Below are 19,856 nucleotides of genomic sequence, written 5' to 3'. Positions count from 1 at the left end.
AAGCTCTTTATTGTTGTTAGTAGTGGGAAATACAATTCTTCTAAAAGCACAATTGATTTAATTCTTTTGGATTGTTCTGGAAATTGAGTAAGAAGTTAAGTCTCTGTTATGTGCTCTTTACTGGCCCCTTGGTCAACCTCCAGAACAGATGGAAGGGCTGCTTCAATCCTGTTATTCGCAGCCAAAGATAGCAGAATGGGAGTGTGGGTCCTTTTCTTAGGCTTAATTCAGCAATATTGAACTCTCCTTGCCAAACATGAGCAATCTCCTTAGTCTAGATTTCGGGTCTTATTCTTTTCCCTCTTTCTGCCCCGCCGGAAATCTTCTTTTCCCTTTTTATGATCCTGAATTATTTTGAAGTTCCTCTAATGCAGTAATGTTCAAAACTGTTCTGCACCTGTGCTTTGAGGTATGGCAAAATTTTAAATACGTGCTTAAAATACACAAATAATTCTTAAATTTTAATAAAATAACACAAACATTTACATATACCAAACTTTTAAAATACAGTGACCATAAACACATGAGCTTATTAGGCATTGTGTGATTTATTTTTGTGCATAGCCTCATCTCAGAGGATATGAGGTGGAGTCTAAATGATGAGTTGAATTGGCCAGTCCAGAGAGAGGAGGTGTTACTGTTGGGAATGTTGGGGGAGCCTGTTCTTAGTGTCCATGGGCTAAGGCAGGGAGATAAGAGTAAAAGTGGAATACTGAAGGCTGAAAGTAGTTTAGTGTAGTTATAGTATTAAGAGCTTTAAGCTAACAGAGATAGGACTTGCATGTATATCTGTCTGACTCTAGTATTATGCTTAATATGCACTGGTCTGTGCACAATACTAGATATCCTGAATCAAAAGCTGAGGTTCTCTATAGACCTGCCCCATCCCTGCATCCCTGTCTCTAGCCCAGATACCATACTACAGCCTGTTATCTTAATGTGGCTTACAGGGTTCCTCCTGATTTGGCCTCATTCCACCAACCACTTCATTTCACAGAACCGTCTTGGCCAGGCTATGGGTAGAGAAAGAAAATTCTTCCCTCAGAGTGTATAACTAACATCTCAAATTCTTTTGGGATTCAAATGCATGTTACTTATCTTGTTCCAAAAAGCTTAAGCTGAGAGTTTAAAGTAGGGCAGGAATACGAGTACCATGAGGTACCTTACTGAAGGAGACTAAAATCCTTTTTGGGGGCGCCTGGGTGGCTCAGTGGGTTAAGCCGCTGCCTTCGGCTCAGGTCATGATCTCAGGGTCCCGGGATCGAGTCCCGCATCGGGCTCTCTGCTCAGCAGGGAGCCTGCTTCCCCCTCTCTCTCTCTCTCTATCTCTGGCTGCCTCTCCGTCTACTTGTGATTTCTCTCTGTCAAATTAATAAATAAAATCTTTAAAAAAAAATAAATAAAATCCTTTTTGGAGGAATGAACTCCAAGCTTCATATATTTTCCATGGACAAAACACATCTGAGCTCACAAACAAAAAGCACATGGAAAAAAAGGCACTATCATTTAGAGTTAATAGAAACAAATATAGCAGAGTCAGTCCTGCCTAGTCTATATATATTGAAATTATTTGAAATAGAATATAAAACATACATATTTAATATAGTTAAATTAATAAAAGAAAGTATCACCAAGTATTATTAAGGAATAAGAATATAAAAAGAATCAGAAGGATCAGAAAACCAAACTGAACTCCTAGACATAAAATAATAATAATAATTACAATCTGAAATTTAAAGGATGAGTTAATTATTGGATATAAAGGAGGAAGAAATTATGAGAGACAGAGAAGGTATGGAAGACCAAATAAGAAACATGAATAGAGAATGAGAAAGCCTAATGTATTAATACAATTTGAGTTTCACAAGGCAGTGATGCATTGGTGGAGAGTAGTACTTGAAATAATTGGTAAGGTTTTCTAAAATTGGTAATGACATGGAATCCTCAGATTAAGGAAGTCTAATTGATCATAGTAAATTCTCTAGGTCCTGCCGCAATGTTGGTGAGAGAAAATCAGCAGAAGAAAAAAAGGAGGAAATCTGAGACTTCTTATTGTAGTACTGGGTTATCTTAGAATTAAGTACCCTTTTAGAAAGCATGAAAGAAATGGAGTCATGTTGGAGAAACCCATTAATTTCTGCCCCTCCCTCTCTCCAGGGAGGTTATAATAAAGGTTTAAATAAGGTTATAATAAATTATTTTTAAAGTATAAACTTTTAAGAATGGGACATATTTTTAAAAAATAGAAATAGGAGAAAGCTTAAATTTAATTTCCTTAAGAGGCTAATGCCCATAGAAAGTAAGTTAATTTTCACCTAAAATTCCAGATGGGATTTAGAATTAGAAGTAGCAGGTGCCTGGGAAGTGGTGGTGAGGTCAAGAGCTAAAAACTGAAATCTGTATAATGAAAAGTAGAGAGGGGCGCCTGGGTGGCTCAGTGGGTGAAGCCTCTGCCTTTGGCTCAGGTCATAATCCCAGGGTCCTGGGATGGAGCCCCGCATTGAGCTCTCTGCTCAGCGGGGAGCCTGCTTACTCCTCTCTCTCTCACTACTTGTGATCTCCATCTGTCAAATAAATAAAATCTTAAAAAAAAGAAAAAGAAAAAGTAGAGAACCCCAGAGGTGTTCTTTTGCCCTTCCTAGCAACTGTCCTAGCCAAGCAACTGTCCTTCTCTCATATCCCAGAGAGAGAAGTTTCCTGTCTAAAGAAACTGAGCCAGAGAGACCAGGGGAAACCAGCCACAACTGAGAGTGGAATTAGGAGCTAAGCTGAAAATGGAGATTTAATGAAAGTCTTTCTATTGATGATGGAATTTCAAAATCCTCACTAAATTTTCGGAATGGTGCCCATAAGACTTATAGCTTCTAGGAAAAAGACTGGCAGAATCTTCTTTGGAGAAAGAGCAAGAAAAGACCCACAAATGCAGACATTTGGAAGGGGGCCCACCACTGAAACTCTCAATCTTAGTGTGATCATTTTGAGGTGAGCTCAAATCAGGTGATCTGTCAAATCCTGTCTATTCATAGCAAGTTTTCTACCATTTTTTTAGTAGCTTACTCTTAAAAGTGTACAACCGGATTATTTGTCTTTTGGGTGTTGAGTTTGGTAAGTTCTTTATAGATTTTGGATACTTACCCTTTATCACATATGTCATTTGCAGATATCTTCTCCCATTCTGATGTTTCCTTCCCTTTGCAGAAGTCTTTTATCTTGACAAATCCCAGTACATTTTTCCTTTTGTTCCTCTTGCCTCTGGAGATGTGTTTACTAAGAAGTTGCTATGGCTGATACCAAAGAGGTTGTTGCCTCTGTTTTCTAGTATTTTGATGGTTTCCTGCCTCACATTTGGGTCTTCCCTTCACTTTGAATTAATTTTTGTGTATGGTGTAAGAAAGCGGTCCAGTTTCATTCTTCTGTATGTGGCTGTCCAGTTTTCCCAACACCATTTGTTGAAGAAACTATCTTTTCTCCATTGGATATTCTTTCTTGCTTCATCAAAGATTAGTTGACCGTATAGTTGTGGGTTCATTTCTGAGTTTTCTGTTCTGTTCCACTGATCAGTGTCTGTTCTGGGCCAGTATTATACTGTTTTCATGACTACAGCTTGGTAATATAGCTTGAAGTCTGGAATTGGGATGCCTCCAGCTTTGCTTTTCTTTTTGAAGATTGCTTTGACTATTTGTAGTCTTTTGGGGTTCCAAATTTTAGGATTGTTCTAGTTCTGTGAAAATGGAATAATTTTAACTTCTATTCCTTAGTCTAGGTCAGAGCAGGGTTTCATGAGGGGTGTTGCCAAGCAGGAAAAGTAGAAATGGTGTGTTTGTGACTTATTGAGAGGAGCTTGGGAAGGATCACTTAGGGGTAGGTATAGAGAAACCAGCAAGCCCCAAAACAGGGCAGTTTTTGACTTAACAAAAAAAAAAGAAAAAATACACAAGAGGGAAATGTAATGTTATACAGTTTGGTTCATGAACCGTGACTACAGATTCATAATAAGTGACCTTTGAATACTAATGTAACCAGAAATTATATAGCTCAATTTTGAGGATTTGGGATAGGAGGAGGGGCATCATCGTTCATAATAGACACCAACAGAGAAAGTATCTCAAACAAAAAAATGAACCGTGGAAGCTTTGGCATATTATTTAGGAATATGGATAGTGATTCTAGGTAAGTTTAATATAGCTGCTTCTAGGGAGAGAATTTGTAATATTCAATTATGTATATGTTATCCTATCATATCTATATATATTTATACTATCTATACATATAGCATAAATTATTTTGGGTGAGTCAGGCCTTAGAACTGGAAGGGGTGGAGAATATATCTGTGAACAGTGGGTCACTTATCTCTGTGAAAGCTCTTCCCTCTACAAAGTGTGTCCCATAGAAATATTATGTAGTCTACATGTGTGATTAAAACTTTTTATTAGCCACATTAAAAAGGTAAAATGAAACAAGTATGGTTAATTATGTATTTTAATAGTGTATTTCACTCGACATAACCACAAAATCAGTTCAACATGTAATCAATGCAATATTAAGATTCTGCCTTCTTGTTTTTATACCAAGTCTTCAAAATCCAGTGCGTATTTTCTATTTAGAGCACTGTCCACCTTCCAAGAGCTCAGTAGTACACATGTGGCTAATGGCTGCCATATTGGAAAGTACAGCTGTAGAACTGTGACTGAGTGGTCTCCTGGGGTCAGGCTGTGTTGTTGGATATGGTAAAAGAGTGACAAAAGATGAGGAATAGAATTTCCTCTGCTGGCAGAATGCTGGTCCCATGCTGGTGACTGTTGACAACTCAGTTAGTGTTCCAGATATTAGCAGGTCTTTGATAAATATTGCTATCCAATGATAAATGAAGGCTGAATAAATGCACAGTTAACACAAATGAGTTTTCATATCATGGAATATTGTTGATGTTAATGGGCGTTAGTCATAATGGAAAAGCAAAGTGGAAGAAATACATCGGAAATTTTGTTCCATCTGTAGAAACTGTACCGCACCGTTCTCTTTTGCTTAAGTCTGCGCTTTGTTATGGGAAGTGTATTAATAATTATGCATATCCTACAAAAGATATTTTGGCTTGTGTGTATTCTAATCCAGCATAATTTTATTTATATCCAGTGTTCATACTTTTTACTAATCTAGTATATTTCTGTCTGCAAAACTTGAAATCATAGGCAGTTCTTGTTATTGGTGTTTGGGAGAAAGATGCATATTTCAGTATTTTCAGCCAAAAATGCAAGTTAATATTCTTTGAATTTGATATTTTTACCTTGGACTCCTGAGATTTGCTTCTTATAGGTAAACTTCTAGTTAGTAGTTTCTACTGATGTGCCAAACCATGATTGTTCTGAACAATTTATTTTCTCATAAATGGTGAAGTATCTTTATTTTGTCTGTTTTGTGTTTGCAGTACTTAAAAATACCTACTTATTTGTTTCTTGTCTTTTAAATAGGTGCCAACGATACTAAATTCCCTACAGAGAAGTGTACAGGCAGTGTTGGTGGGAAAAATTCAAATTCAGGACTGGTTTAGCAATGGCATTAAGAAAGCAGCTTTAATGCATAAGTGGCCATTAAAAGAAATATCTGTTGATGAAGATGATCAATGTCTACTTCAGAATGATGGATTTTTTCTTTATCTGTTATGCAAGGATGGATTATACAAAATAGGCTCTGGATACAGTGGAACAGTTAGGGTAATGTGATTCTTTATAGTTTTTAATTATAGCAGAAGTTATGTCCATGCTGAATTGTGTTTTGTTTTCAGCTTCATTTTTAGAGTACTATTTAATTTTGATGTAATAATACTTCTTTGAAAATCATGATAGAAACATAAGTATTAAATGTCATACATTTGTGTTGTTTTTCATTGATTATTAATTATGAAACTGTTGATGGGCTAATTTTTTTGTTACATTGCAGGGCCATATATATAATTCTACATCTCGCATCAGAAACAGAAAAGAAAAAAAGTCTTGGTTAGGGTATGCTCAGGTAAGAGATTATCCATAATAAACCAAGCTTTTCTTTCCTGTCTTTTACAACATGTGGCTTGTACTTATTTGATCAGTAAATAATATCACTTCTGTTTAAACAGATACAGTGTATTTTTAATAATATGGCTAATAACAGTGTCACAGTGTAATATAAAGAACATTGGCTTAGCATTCCTAATAGGTTTACCTTTAGTCCTGGCCCTGATCCTTATTAGCTGTGTGACTTTGGACAACTCAGTTAACTTATTCCATTGGATCCTCTGTTATTTAGCTATAAAATGGGCATAAAAAAGTCTTCTGTTGGAATTCTTATTTAAGTGGATCTCTAGATAAAAATCAGAGATCACAATTACCATTAGCAAATATGAATTGGGACTGTATCTGTGTGACCTGAGTCCAAATTAGAGATTCTTACCACTAGATCCTTTTTTTTAAGTCTAAATCAGTATCATCTGGGAAATAGTGTATGGTGTGCCCACTGAACAGCTTCCTGTATGGGGCATCATGCAGAGTATCACCAAAGAGGAAAGAGCGAGGCCTGTTACTTTCTTACTGCTGTGATCTCATCACCTAACATGGCCAAATGGGTGTCAGCAGTCAAGATACCTTACTGTACCTCCCATGAAGAGAAGCAGGTGAAAGACAAAGAGCCAGAGGATTTATTTGTTTTCTGTCCCTTCCTTAGAGATAAAGTCCAAGGTCCCTTGTGGGAGGATATAGAATAAAGATATCCCTACATACCTATATTACCCCACTCACAGCTCATTGTCATCATCAGATGATAAAAGGTATTTGAAAGCATTTTGAAAATTAAAGAAATTATTGTTATATGAAAAATAATTCTGTATTAATTATTGGGGAGATTTTGAAATTAAATTTTAAGTCCAATTAATTACTCAGTGATTGTTTCTTAAAATTTAACCTGGTTCAAAACATCTCATCAGATTTTTATTTGCCACTATAGTAGTATTTTATGTAAGAAATAAGAACGTAGAAAAATATTCAGTGGCATATCATTCCATCTAAAACCACTATCCTATTCATTTCTAAATATTAACCAAAATATCTTAGCTATTTTTCCTTAAAATATTTGTTAAAGTAACAGTGATCATTTCTCTTCTTACTTGGCAAGTGGTAAAATAATTTGAACAAAATGTCTATATTGTCCTGGGTGGTATATCTAATGTATGGATCTGAGAATGTAATAGGTTAAATTGATACCCAGTAGTGTACAGTTCTTCTCTTACTAAACATACCCATGTTCTTATATTTTTAATCTTAAATCTGTTTTACACATTAATATTAACATATTCCCATACCTCATAAAACTACACAGACCTGTATGACTACTTTTTCTGATAAGTAGCTAATGAAAAAATATTTTAACACATAACACAGCAAATTTTTTTGTTGTACACAGGGTTATTTATTGTATAGAGATGTGAATAACCACAGCATGACAGCCATAAGAATAAGCCCTGAAACACTGGAACAAGATGGTACAGTAATGTTACCAGGTATGTTATTCAACTATAGTCATTTGTTTTCTTCACAGGTGATTTTAAGAGATATACATGTTAGGCCATTTGGACATATAGAAAGTGATTAGCCAGGAATAGTGCTTGCTTACAAATAGGCTGAAAAAAATCTTGACACACAAAACATTTTCTAGTCTATATAAAGTTAATGCATGTGAGGAAAAGAGACATCAGCAAAATAGTATAAAGTGTTTTAATATTTGTTTTCAAATCACTGACCATCTGCAGCCTGATCCCCTAGCCTCACCCGATCAAGATAGTTTCAGCTGTGAAATTAGGGGGGATGAGGTTACTTTGTTGCTCCTAATAAAAGGTTGACTCTGGCTCTCCTGTAACTTGGTATGAAGGACCCTCTATTAATTTTCATTTTTTGCTTTAACAACGTTGCACTTTAGGTTTTTCTCTTTATGTTAAAGGGTTTCCAGACACATTTTAAATGGATCAGGAATTTTTTTAATGCCATCATTTATACTTTTTAATACTATTCTGGCACTTTGGATACAATTCATTTTGCTTTAATTTTGAGGTTGCACATACGTATTTATCACTTAAATGACTGAATTTATCATTTAAATCATTGTGTAAATTCTGGGGTAGTGGGTCTTAAATTTTGTAGAACACTGGGCAAATGCATAATACATTATCCATTATAAGGTCTTTAAATTTGCGTATACCTTTAATGCATAATGAAAGAGTTTGCTTATATTAAAATCTTAAATGTTTAATGTATCTATCAATAATCTCATGGAAAGCAGAAATATTACTTCTAAGCATTTGACCATCTGAAAATGATTGAGAACTACTTCTGGAGAATACAGTGGGAAAGATAATTGCTCCCAAGCTGCTTTGTTAATTTTTCAAAATATTCTTACAATTTCATCAAATATTTATTCAAATGGTGCTATGCATCTATATATCCAAAGTAGTACACATGACACTGTGTTAAGGTAAATGCCACATTTTATGTGTGTTTCACAAAAAAAGCTACTTTAGGAAAACAGATAACTTATTAAGGCCATTTTATAAATAACTGTCTTTTCAGATGTACCTACAGGCTTTTTAAAAAATTTTTTTCATTTTTTTCTCTTTTAAATCACCACAAGTCCTGGACAAACCATGTCTCTGCTGATGGTGATGATAATGATAATTTTAAAATAATTACATGCATCTCCATATATATATGCGTATATATGTATATACACATACATGTATACATACTTATATTAAAAATAATCACATTTATTGTATAAGTATCATATAAGAAAAAAAAAACTAATTGTAACCCCACTTCCCATGTATGATCACTGTTAGCATATTGGTAAATGTCCTGTCTTTTTTCAATGTGTTAAAGGACAGTGTTGTAAAAAAGAGGTCATGTGCTACCTAATGCTTTTGAACCTACCCTTTTCACTTATTATTCTGAATATATTTCCAGGCCATTAATTAGTCTTTCACAATATCATTTTAATGTTACAAAATATATTTCATTAATTAATGTATTGGAATGGAAGTTCCTTCCAATTTTTTACCATATAAATTATACTGTAAAGAGCATCCCAGTCACACTTTGTGCATGTTACTTTAGAATGACATCCTGGAAGAAAAATTCTTAAATACACTATCCCCCCCCAACAGATGAATATTAATATAAAGAATTTACTTCTTTATACACTGATCAATTAATAAAGACTGTGACTGAGAAGATCATTTGAAAATGGCCTACCTATAGCTGTTTTATTTATTCCAATGTAATAATAACTTGCTAATGTGTCTGTTCAGTTTAAATCACTCTACATCATTTAACATATGAAATGCAACTTTTAATAGTACAAGTGTGGCTTTCTGTGTTTCATAATACACACCATATCCAAGAAGAAGAATGAACCAAACTTTGGGAGGACAGTCCTGTGCTGTGTATCTTCCTAATTGGCAGATGTTGCTTGATATTTTCCTGAAGATGCTGTCTTATAACGTTACATGCTGGATAAAGAAAGGATAAGAAGATCTTTTTGAAATCATGCAGCAGGAAGACCTGCCCTCAAGCCTGAGGAAGCCTATCATCATTTTTCCATTTCTTTGACCTGGACTGCAGTTTCTCCAATAGCAATTTTTTCCCCCTACCTAGGGGCAACTTGATAGTTTTCACATCCAGAAGAAGCAGAAATAAATTGTCAGGTTCATAGATGATAATGAATATGCCATATTTAAAACTGACATAATCTGGTAATTCCTTGAGCTTCACATGCTAACCAGTCTTGGATTCTAACTTATAAATAAGTTATTTTCAACCTAGCATTGATGATCTTAGAACGCTTTTTTTCTGTTGTCATTTTAGCCTTCATATGTTGGCATATCTTTTATATTGTACCCTTATGTCATTTACTGTCTGTGTCTGGTGACAGATTGCCTCAGATCATGAGAATTTTTGCCAATCTTCTTGCGCCGCTTCACTCCTCACCCCTGCATTTATCTGAAATTATAATGAGTTTTTCTTCTTTGCTTTTTAGTTTAAAATCTTACTGCTTAGAGCTTGAGAAGCATCTTTCTTGCGCCTCTTTGTATTCTGTACAGTGGACTAGGAACTCTTTCTTTCGATTTCTCCTCTCTTTGATTACCAAGTCTCTTGGGCTACCAGTGGGCCTTGTCTCCCAGTTTCTATTTCCAGTTTGTGATCACTGAATTCTCTATTTGGTAAGGGTCTGCCTGTGTTTTGCATATTTATAATAAGGAAGTATGCTAGTATGAAGCTCCTGGGCAAAGATATGGAGTAATCCAGTTTATTTGGGTGGGCTCCATTACTGTATTCCAAAACCAGAATGTTATGTTTTGTTGATTCAGGTGCAACTAGAAATGAAATATTTTTTTTGTATTGTAATTAATGGAGAGATTCATCCTAGTTCTCTGTAGTTATTTTGGGAGGTGTGTGTGCTCTTATACTTGCTTGCTGAACATTTGTTTTTCCAAAAGGATATAGTTTATACTTAGATGTTGATTTTGCTTGTAGTTTCATGTTATTTAGTAGCAGTCACTAACACACGTCCCTGTTGTCCTTCTGTAATACTGGTATCCCTTGTTAAAATGGCACTTGTGCATTATTTTGATCAGAGTAGATATGCACTGTTCCACAGAGATTCATACAGTATTGACAAAACACATTATTCCAGCCAAAATATGTGAGTGCTTTCAGACAAAGGAAATTCATAAGCTTAGATGTGTGTGCTGTATGAAGTAGATGACCATTTAAAAATGTATAGCATGCTTTGGGGTTCCTAGCTGGCTCACTCAGTAGAGCATGTGACTGTTGATATCGGGGTCCTGAGTTCAAGCCCCATGTTGGGCATTGAGCTTACTTAAAATACACACACACACAGACACACACACACAAATGTATAGCATGCCAAATGCTAAAAATGCTGGGAAAGAGTATTAAACTTCTAAGTAGAAACTGTAAAACCAGTTCTGTTTAATAAAGCAAGGGATATCTGTAGTTGGATACCATAGACCTCAAATGCAGAAGCTTTTAGGTCTATCTGTATTTTTCTGTGACACTAATGACTGTGATGTATGTCCAAGGGTAGAGTGTTGCCTATATCGCATGTGATTGTGTTGAAATGATTATAACCAACATTGTAGTTTGTTCATCATGGTGCATGTTTATTATCAGACTATACCTAATTCTAATTCATTTTGAAATTAGGTGGGCTTTCAGGTCCTTGATTATGGAAAATTTAAAGTGTAAGCATAAAATGTAAAAGTATTAGTAGTTGAATTTTTTAGTTTCTGCTAATTTGTAATTCTTTATTAAAAAGCACAGTATTCCTTTAAGTTTAAGTTTATCCTTATTGCGTGGAGAACTCTCATTCTGACTTCAGCAGAGGAGTAAAATCAGTTTGTGACCTGTTTATTAATATTGTAATATAATTACTTTTTCCTCTTTTTGTACAGATTGCCACACTGAAGGTCAAAATATTTTATTTACTGATGGAGAATATATTAATCAGATAGCTGCTTCAAGAGATGTAAGTACTCTGAATTATGAATAGTTGGTATAAATGGAATCCCTTTTTCATAAATTATTTGATCTTAGACAATAGAAAGCCTTGAAAGACCGATTTGTAAACATGCTACTCTGAATGTTTTTTTTCTTGTAGGATGGCTTTGTTGTCAGAATATTTGCCACAAGCACTGAACCTGTGCTACAACAAGAATTACAACTGAAACTGGCCAGAAAATGTTTACATGCCTGTGGTATCTCACTATTTGACCTGGAAAAGGACTTGCATATTATAAGTAAGATAGCCAAAAAGCCTTTCTCCCATATTTAAATTTTCAGATTCTTTATTCTTTTGAGAATTAATATTGTGTTTTGAGCAATAGTATTTTGGTGGTTATTTTGCTGTTACTATAAAGCAATTTAAGAATTAATATGTGTAAGTGGTTAGAAAACAGAGTGTGCTGTATGAACACCATTTTAAGGAAGTGACTAATAATTTTCCCGTTTTCATTTTGAATAGAGCAAATGAAAATATACTTAATCTGATAAGAATTATAGATGACATTTAGGGACATCATTACTTTTTATGTTCTATCTTTATTCAGTTATTTAAAATTTTGAAAACTTGTGTTAAAAATATTACTACATTGGGGCACCTGGGTGGCTCAGTGGGTAAAGCCTCTGCCTTTGGCTCAGGTCATGATCTCAGGGTCCTGGGATCGAGCCCCGTGTTGGGCTCTCTGCTTGGCGGGGAGCCTGCTTCCCCCTCTCTCTCTGCCTGCCTCTCTGCCTACTTGTGATCTCTCTGTCAAATAAATAAAATCTTTAAAAAAAAATTACTACATTAGTAAACATAGGTCTCTCATTGAAACCTTTGTTATTTGAACAGATTTTCAACATAGCCATAGAATGATCTCATAGATTGTGGAAATGGTAATTGGCTTAATAAACTGATTAATAAACTTTCATTTAGATACAGAAATAGAGACAACCACAGAGTATTTCTGTCTTAGTATATGTACTCTTGCAGTGTCCTAGTAGTAATTAGGACCCTTAGTTCCCAGGAGGCTCTCAATTTTGATTTGCCATGCTGTTCCAGGTTTAATGATGCTATTTTTAAATTGTGGGATTCTTTGTAAGACCCACTTTTTTGACTATTATCTCATTAAATTTAATAAACTTGACATGAGTGGTTTACTTTGCGTATTTTATTTATGTTGTGTTTTTGTAATTCTTTATGGAAAAGTACTGAATTGAAATTACAGTTTTAAAATTTAAAAAGCCCGTAAACTAATTAGTAGTTTGTATAATTAGACAGTTGTAAAATATGTCCTATATAGTTATTTACTCATAGTTTTGCGATTTGAAAATGTGCATAAGGGTCTTTCTGTATATGTATTCAAATTCATGAAGTAGCTACATGAAATGTTCTTCTGTAGAAAAACATGCAACAAAGAATCTGATATACCTTAATTCAAATATCTGCATGGTATTGTTCAAGTCCAAATGAACCTGTCTAATTTCACCAAGCTTCATATTTCTTCATTTGTAAACCAGGCAGAATGGTTGTAAGGATCATATAGGGTAAGGTTCATGCACTCTGTAATGCCTGACGCCTAATAATGCTCAATTAAAATTGCTTCAATCATTCATTCGTTCATTCAAGGAATATTACTGACATGGGTTTAAAATTTTTTTATGTTTGAAAAATTAACTTGGCACTAGTTTGAAAAAAATTAAAAATCTTATTGTAATTTTATTTTTCCTTGGAGTGTAGTATATAGTTAATTTTTTTTTAAGTCAGGCATATGACATTTTGTCATCCTTGTTTTTTCTTTTAAATGAAGTGTAATTGACACATTGTTACATTAGGTTCAGGTGTGGAACATAATGATTTAGCAAGTATTGTTGTTTTTGAATGGTATTGAGTTGACTTTTTAACCACTCAAAATAGTGCAAAATTATGATTTACATTATTCATGTTTAAAGTATAGTAGTATTTATTAGTCTTGTATTATCAGGTACAGGATTTGATGAGGAGTCAGCAATACTTGGTGCAGGACGAGAGTTTGCACTAATGAAAACAGCAAGTGGAAAGGTAAATTACTCTTTAGGATCAAAAATGAACATTCTCTGCTTTATGAGATAGTCAAATTGGTATAATCAGTTGATTAGTTTACCTAGTTCACATGTTTAAACATAATATTTAAAATTTTGATTTTAAATTGTTATTCTTTTAATATGAAATTTTATTCATGTTGAAATAGTATACAGGAAAATTATGACTATAAGAGTGTAAAACTTTATAAACTTTATAAAATGTTACATTTTTACAAATGTTTATTTTAATTATAGAGCTCTTTAATTTTTCGAGTTGGGATGAATTCATATTTTGAGTCCATTTTGATGAGCACATTTATTGCAAATTTCTGTAAATGTGCAGAGATATAGAGACGACAAGTTGGGGGAAGTAGGAACAAGTTTAATTAAGTCACAGATTGTTGAGGTCAATCTATAGAGATAGAAGTTTGTTTATCTAGTAGATGTAAGGTTAAAGTAAGGTAATTAAAAGAATTTTGAAAATTAAAATTACTAGGCAATTATGGTATATTTGTATGTAGGGTTTTTTACATTGGGAAAAAATGTCGAGAATTTTATCAAGTTCCTGCTGTTGTGAGATTGGAGTATATTTGTGATATATATTTGTATATATTTGTATATATATTTATTCGTATCTATTCAGGAGATTTACAATGAAAGATTTTAGGCATCCTGAGTAGATATGAAAAAGCCATTAAGAACTGGATATTTGGAGAACATATGTATATTTCTCTCCTGCTGATCTCACAGAAGTTTAGTAGTATATAAACAGTTTGGTTTCAGGTTATTTTTGTTTTTTGTAAGATACGGAAGCTTTTTTTTTTCCTCATGTGAAATATGGTACACTACTCCAAAAAGCACTGTAATTCTCTCTCTCTCTTTTTATATATATATAAATACAAGATATATTATACTGGCAAGTACCAGAGTCTTGGAATCAAGCAAGGTGGTCCTTCAGCAGGAAAATGGGTTGAGTTACCAATTACAAAATCTCCAAAGATTGTACACTTTTCAGTTGGACACGATGGCTCTCATGCCCTTTTAGTTGCAGAAGATGGAAGCATATTCTTTACAGGATCTGCGAGTAAAGGAGAAGATGGAGAGTCAAGTAAGTTGACTGATCAACTGGGCATTCAGTAAAAATATTGTGGAATTTATTAACATGAGGTATATCAATTTCAGTAGCACTAACCTCTCCAAATTAATAGAGGATTTTACATTGGGGCATAATTAACTAATTATGTTGTTGTGTTGTATTCATTAAAGAACTGTAAGTGCTGATTTTGTTCTAGAGTTCATCTTTAATTTAAAAAAAACTGATGATGCTTTAGGGATACACTGCTGTTCATCTGTTTTGTTCATTAGTGTTATTTTAAAAAGCTTATTTATTATAATATATTATTTTAGGAAATCTTATAAGGATTTTTATAAGGAATATATATTTTAGAATGCAGTAAACCTTATGTAACCTGTGTATTCGTACGGATCACTATTCTTTTTATAATTTTTCTATAATGAAATCATTCCTAAGCAAAGAATTTTGTCTCTGATCTTTCCTATACTTTTGTTCAATTTTTCCTCAAAGTGTCATTTTTCTCTTTTTGTAACTTTTCATATGTGTTATATGTTTTAGAACAGTGGAGTAGTATCTTATAAGGATTAGGTTTGAAGTCAACATCTAATGTAAAGATTATGTGTAAATAAAAGTTACCTGGAAAAAAATCTTCATAAAGTGTATGGCCATAGTTGAGAAATTTCAGCACTGCCAGGTTTTTCTTCTAGCATTTGGAGGACATTGTTCTTTCTTTGAGCACCAGGTAGTGTAGTTACCATATACATGAATATGGATCATGTTATATGAAAAAATATAAGGGTATTTTTAAGTCCCAGAATTGTGCCCAGCACAGTAAAATGTTTTTACTCTGAAAGGCATCAAGAATTGGGACTGACTGAAGGAACAGAAGATTGATTATTTCCCATCTTTTGCTCAATTCAGGGGTTTAGTTTTTGAGAGCAGAGGCTACTTGTATCATCATCCACATTTAAATTTATTTACTCTTTCTCCATATATATATATGTTTCCTCTTACACAATTTCATTGACTGGGTGTAGCTGCTTAAATATGTGTTGAATGGACGAGGAACTGATTTTGCTTTCTAGGATCCAGCTGGCATAAGAATACATGTGAGGTAGAGTTTGAAAGAAAATCATATATATGATAATGAAATAGTTTTAATAATGTAAATAGCCAGTCTAGAGATTGGACTCCCCAGAAGCCAGAGGTTTGGTAGGAAATTGTAAAATTCTCATTGGAAATTTCAGTGTGTAACAAAAAAAAGGATCTGACAGTGATAGCCTAAGTATTAATTAACCAGATGAAGCTTGCAGGTTGACTCATTTTAATTGACATATTGGGAAGCCCAGGCCTTTGTGAAAATAAATAAATAAAGTGTATCATAAGTGCATGTATTTTGGGCTTTTTAATATAAACCATTGTTTTTACTTATGTATAGATGCCTTAATTTTATTTATTCTGTGTTGTTTTTTAAGCTAAGAGCAGACGGCAATCAAAACCCTATAAACCTAAAAAGATAATTAAGATGGAAGGAAAGATTGTGGTGTATACAGCCTGTAATAATGGAAGTAGTTCTGTTATTTCTAAAGATGGAGAGCTGTACATGTTTGGGAAAGATGCCATTTACTCTGACAGTTCAAGTAAGTTCATCTTAAACACATTTCATTTATGCAAAGGAAGTCCAATACTAGACATTATATATTGGAAAGATACGTGTAGAAAATTAACAGTTGTAGCATGCGTTCTCTAAATTTTTCACATTTCTTTCCAAACACAATATTTTGTGATTCCTTCCTGTTGTTGCTGGGAGCAGTGTCACCAGTTTCATGCAGAGCTAATCCCAGAGTGTGATTAGTACAACTCTGACTTAGCTATTACTTTGTCTGGAAAGCTTTCCTTAGACTCATTTAGATGCTCATGTGACATGCTCTTTGTGTACCCTTGAGAAATGATTTTCATAACATAACTGATTTATAATTGATGAATTATCCATGTCCCCCATTAGATAGTTAGGGAGACCCTCTGTCTTATTGACAATCGTATCCCCGGTTCCCAACACAGTATCTTATACATGGGTCCTAAGAATTACTTGTTAAGCAAGATAAACCAAAAGTGTAGTGAGTGGGGCGCCTGGGTGGCTCAGTGGGTTAAGCCGCTGCCTTCGGTTCAGGTCATGATCTCAGGGTCCTGGGATCGAGTCCCGCATCGGGCTCTCTGTTCAACAGGGAGCATGCTTCCTCCTCTCTCTGTCTCTGCCTGCCTCTCTGCCTACTTGTGATCTCTCTCTGTCAAATCAATAAATAAAATCTTTAAAAAAAAAAAAGTGTAGTGAGTGGATGTGTGGGATAGGACTAGCCAAATAAAAACTTTTATATTTATAATCTCTACTCTCAAAAACCTGTTATATTTGGTTACTAGATTTTCTTTCTAGCTCTTAAGAAATGAGTATGATTGTGACAGCCCACTTGGTAGGATTTTATATTTGGTAAATATGTAAAGCCTGTGAATTTCTTTGTGAAAAGGAAAACAGAATTAATGAAATTTCTGGTTGGAAGTTTAAGTGATTGTCTCACTGCTGGGGAAATGACATATGTTGGTTGCACAGTTCTAGCGATTAAGTTGAACTGTACTCAGGTGATGTGAATTAACTTAATGTGGTAATATTTAGATCCTCAGTTGGCCTCAGCTGTCAATCAGAATTTGGGAGTGGGCTCGTGTATAGTTTAAAAGTAATGTTCAGTTTAGCTATGATCCTGTTAGATAGCACTGAAAAAAACTTGTGCATTTATTCAATATATACTTATCGAGAACTGACTGTGTGTCACAGCTGGATGGACAAGGCAGACGTGGTCCCTCTCTTTTTGAGGATCTGAGAGACAGTTGGGCGTATTACAGCTTACATATTAGAGAGGTGTGGTTTAATGGTTATGGATATAGGCACAGATCCCAGCACTGCCACTTTTTAGTTGGTTAATAACTGGCTTACATTCCTTAACTTTTCAAAGATTACTTTCATTTTTTTTCCATCTTCAAGGGGAACTAAAGATATGGTTCATATATGGTTGTTATAAGATTATAGGAGATAATGTGTATGAAATGCTTAGCACAGAGCCTGACACATGTAAGGGCCTAAGACATGTCAGCTAGTACTGTCAATAATAATAAATAATATTACTAAATATACGTATCCTTTTCAAGCATGCTAAGTACTAAAAGTGGGAGTTGTTAAGCAAAAACACCGAAGTAATCTAAGTGGAAGAGAAGGTCACCTTAGGAAAGTAATATCTGAGAAAATAAGATGTGGAATGATCTTCCCAAAGTGTAATACAAGAATTCTATTATTTATAATTTAAATAAAACAAATACTTTAATAGTTTCTTTGAGAAGTCTTTATTTTAGTATATATTGGAAATACTCAACAATCTTTGAATTTTACTGTTGTTGCTACTTGAGGTAAAATGCTTGGTCAGTTTAAAATTGATTCAAAAATATTAAGATTGTATGGGTGGCACTTGGTTATGGCAAATAGAATGAAAGTAACATGTGAATAGTGAGGAACTGGCGAAACTAGTTAGCTGTTGGATTGTGGAAGAAAATACCTATAGTTTAAAAATGATTGAAAAATGCTACTTTGGGACATCTCACAGGTTTCTACAGAAACAATGTGGTTTCAGTATACTCCAGCAAGTGTTTTATTGTGTTTTCAATCCTTATTTTTTTAAATTTTAATTAACTTATTATGTATTACTAGTTTCAAAGGTAGAGTTCAGTGATTCATCAGTCTTATATAATACCCAGCGCTGGTTACATCACATGCCCTCCTTCATTCCTTTTTAAGGCAAATCAAAACAGATAAAAGTACATGATTTGTAGGCTTCTTTGTGCTTGGACCAGGAAAGTTTGAGAACTAGTGACCCTTCTGAGAATTGTTGAGAGTTTTGACATTTAAAGCAGACATTCAGGAGAAGCAGGCTTGAGCCAATGGCCACAGTAAAAATTTGTCCCAAGTCTGAATGATGATGTTTTAAGATTTTGGAACTTTATTACAAACTTACAGAATAAGTTCACTGATACCCTACCAGTCTTTTGGCTACTTATTTCTCATTTTGGTGGGTTATTTTATCCCAGAAATAAATGTTCTGTGTTGAGGTGGTCCTTTTACAATACTGATAATTTACTGGACTCAGAAAGGTTTTATTGTTGTTCCTTACGAAATCTGTATCTTTCCTATAGGTTTGGTAACAGATTTGAAGGGCCATTTTGTAACTCAAGTAGCTATGGGGAAAGCTCATACTTGTGTTTTAATGAAGAATGGAGAAGTCTGGACATTTGGTGTGAATAATAAAGGACAGTGTGGACGAGACACTGGTGCCATGAACCAAGGGGGGAAAGGTAGGTGTTGGACATGCAGATATAAAATTTTGTGTCATCTTTTCATAAGTTTTTTAGAACAGAAGTCTTACTCTTTTTAAAACAAGTGGCTATTTAATTTCATGCTTATAAAATAGGAAAACCACTGAATTTCTTATTTATTTGACATTATATCACTGAAACAATTGAATATACTTTAGGCTTTTAATTTTTGAGCAAATGAACTTGAGTGTTCTACTTACTTTTTTTTCTTTTAAAGTTTATTTATTTAAGTAATCTCTGTACCCAACATGGGGCTCAAATTCACGACCCCAAGATGCAGAGTCACATCCTCTTCCAAATGAGCCAGCCAGGCACCCCAATTTTTAAAAAATTTTATATAAAGTATGGTAACACCTTTTTGATTTAGCATTTTGAGTGACCTAAATTATTCTAGAAAAATGCATTTTTCAAACTCTTCATTATTAGTTCCTTTTATACCACACATTTTCAGTTTTAACCATTTTTGACAGCAGCCTTTCTGGGAGATATTTTCTTCCTGTTTAATAGCACGGGCTACCTGTAAATAGTTCCTGACAACTAAAAATGATTCTTAAGAATACTTGGCCCTTTACCAAGAGCTGAATTATAGATGCATCTTACTTATATATGCTTTGCCCTAATACTCAGGCTATCGACAGGAAAACATGTTTATCCTTTGTCATGTTTGTGTGCTTAAAATTTGTCTATGTTAGTATATATAAATCTAAATGATTCCTGTTAACTGC

At 34.1% G+C, this 19,856-nt stretch overlaps 1 protein-coding gene across 7 annotated transcripts in view; it reads left to right on the top strand.

The window, feature by feature from the left end:
- The window catches only part of MYCBP2 (MYC binding protein 2), a 272,910-nt gene that overhangs the window by 49,960 nt on the left and 203,094 nt on the right, over window positions 1–19,856 (top strand). For all 7 annotated transcript variants that reach the window (XM_059377903.1, XM_059377906.1, XM_059377905.1 and 4 more), the window contains exons 6-14: window positions 5,469–5,711; window positions 5,938–6,009; window positions 7,432–7,528; window positions 11,495–11,568; window positions 11,701–11,839; window positions 13,565–13,641; window positions 14,547–14,751; window positions 16,194–16,358; window positions 18,952–19,110. In XM_059377903.1, coding sequence (XP_059233886.1) covers window positions 5,469–5,711; window positions 5,938–6,009; window positions 7,432–7,528; window positions 11,495–11,568; window positions 11,701–11,839; window positions 13,565–13,641; window positions 14,547–14,751; window positions 16,194–16,358; window positions 18,952–19,110 — 1,231 coding nt within the window. The remainder of the gene's footprint in view (window positions 1–5,468; window positions 5,712–5,937; window positions 6,010–7,431; window positions 7,529–11,494; window positions 11,569–11,700; window positions 11,840–13,564; window positions 13,642–14,546; window positions 14,752–16,193; window positions 16,359–18,951; window positions 19,111–19,856) is intronic.

This window comes from Mustela nigripes, chromosome 15 (genome assembly GCF_022355385.1).
Source record: "Mustela nigripes isolate SB6536 chromosome 15, MUSNIG.SB6536, whole genome shotgun sequence".
NCBI lineage: Eukaryota > Metazoa > Chordata > Mammalia > Carnivora > Mustelidae > Mustela > Mustela nigripes.
This window is presented reverse-complemented; position numbering and strand designations above follow the sequence as displayed.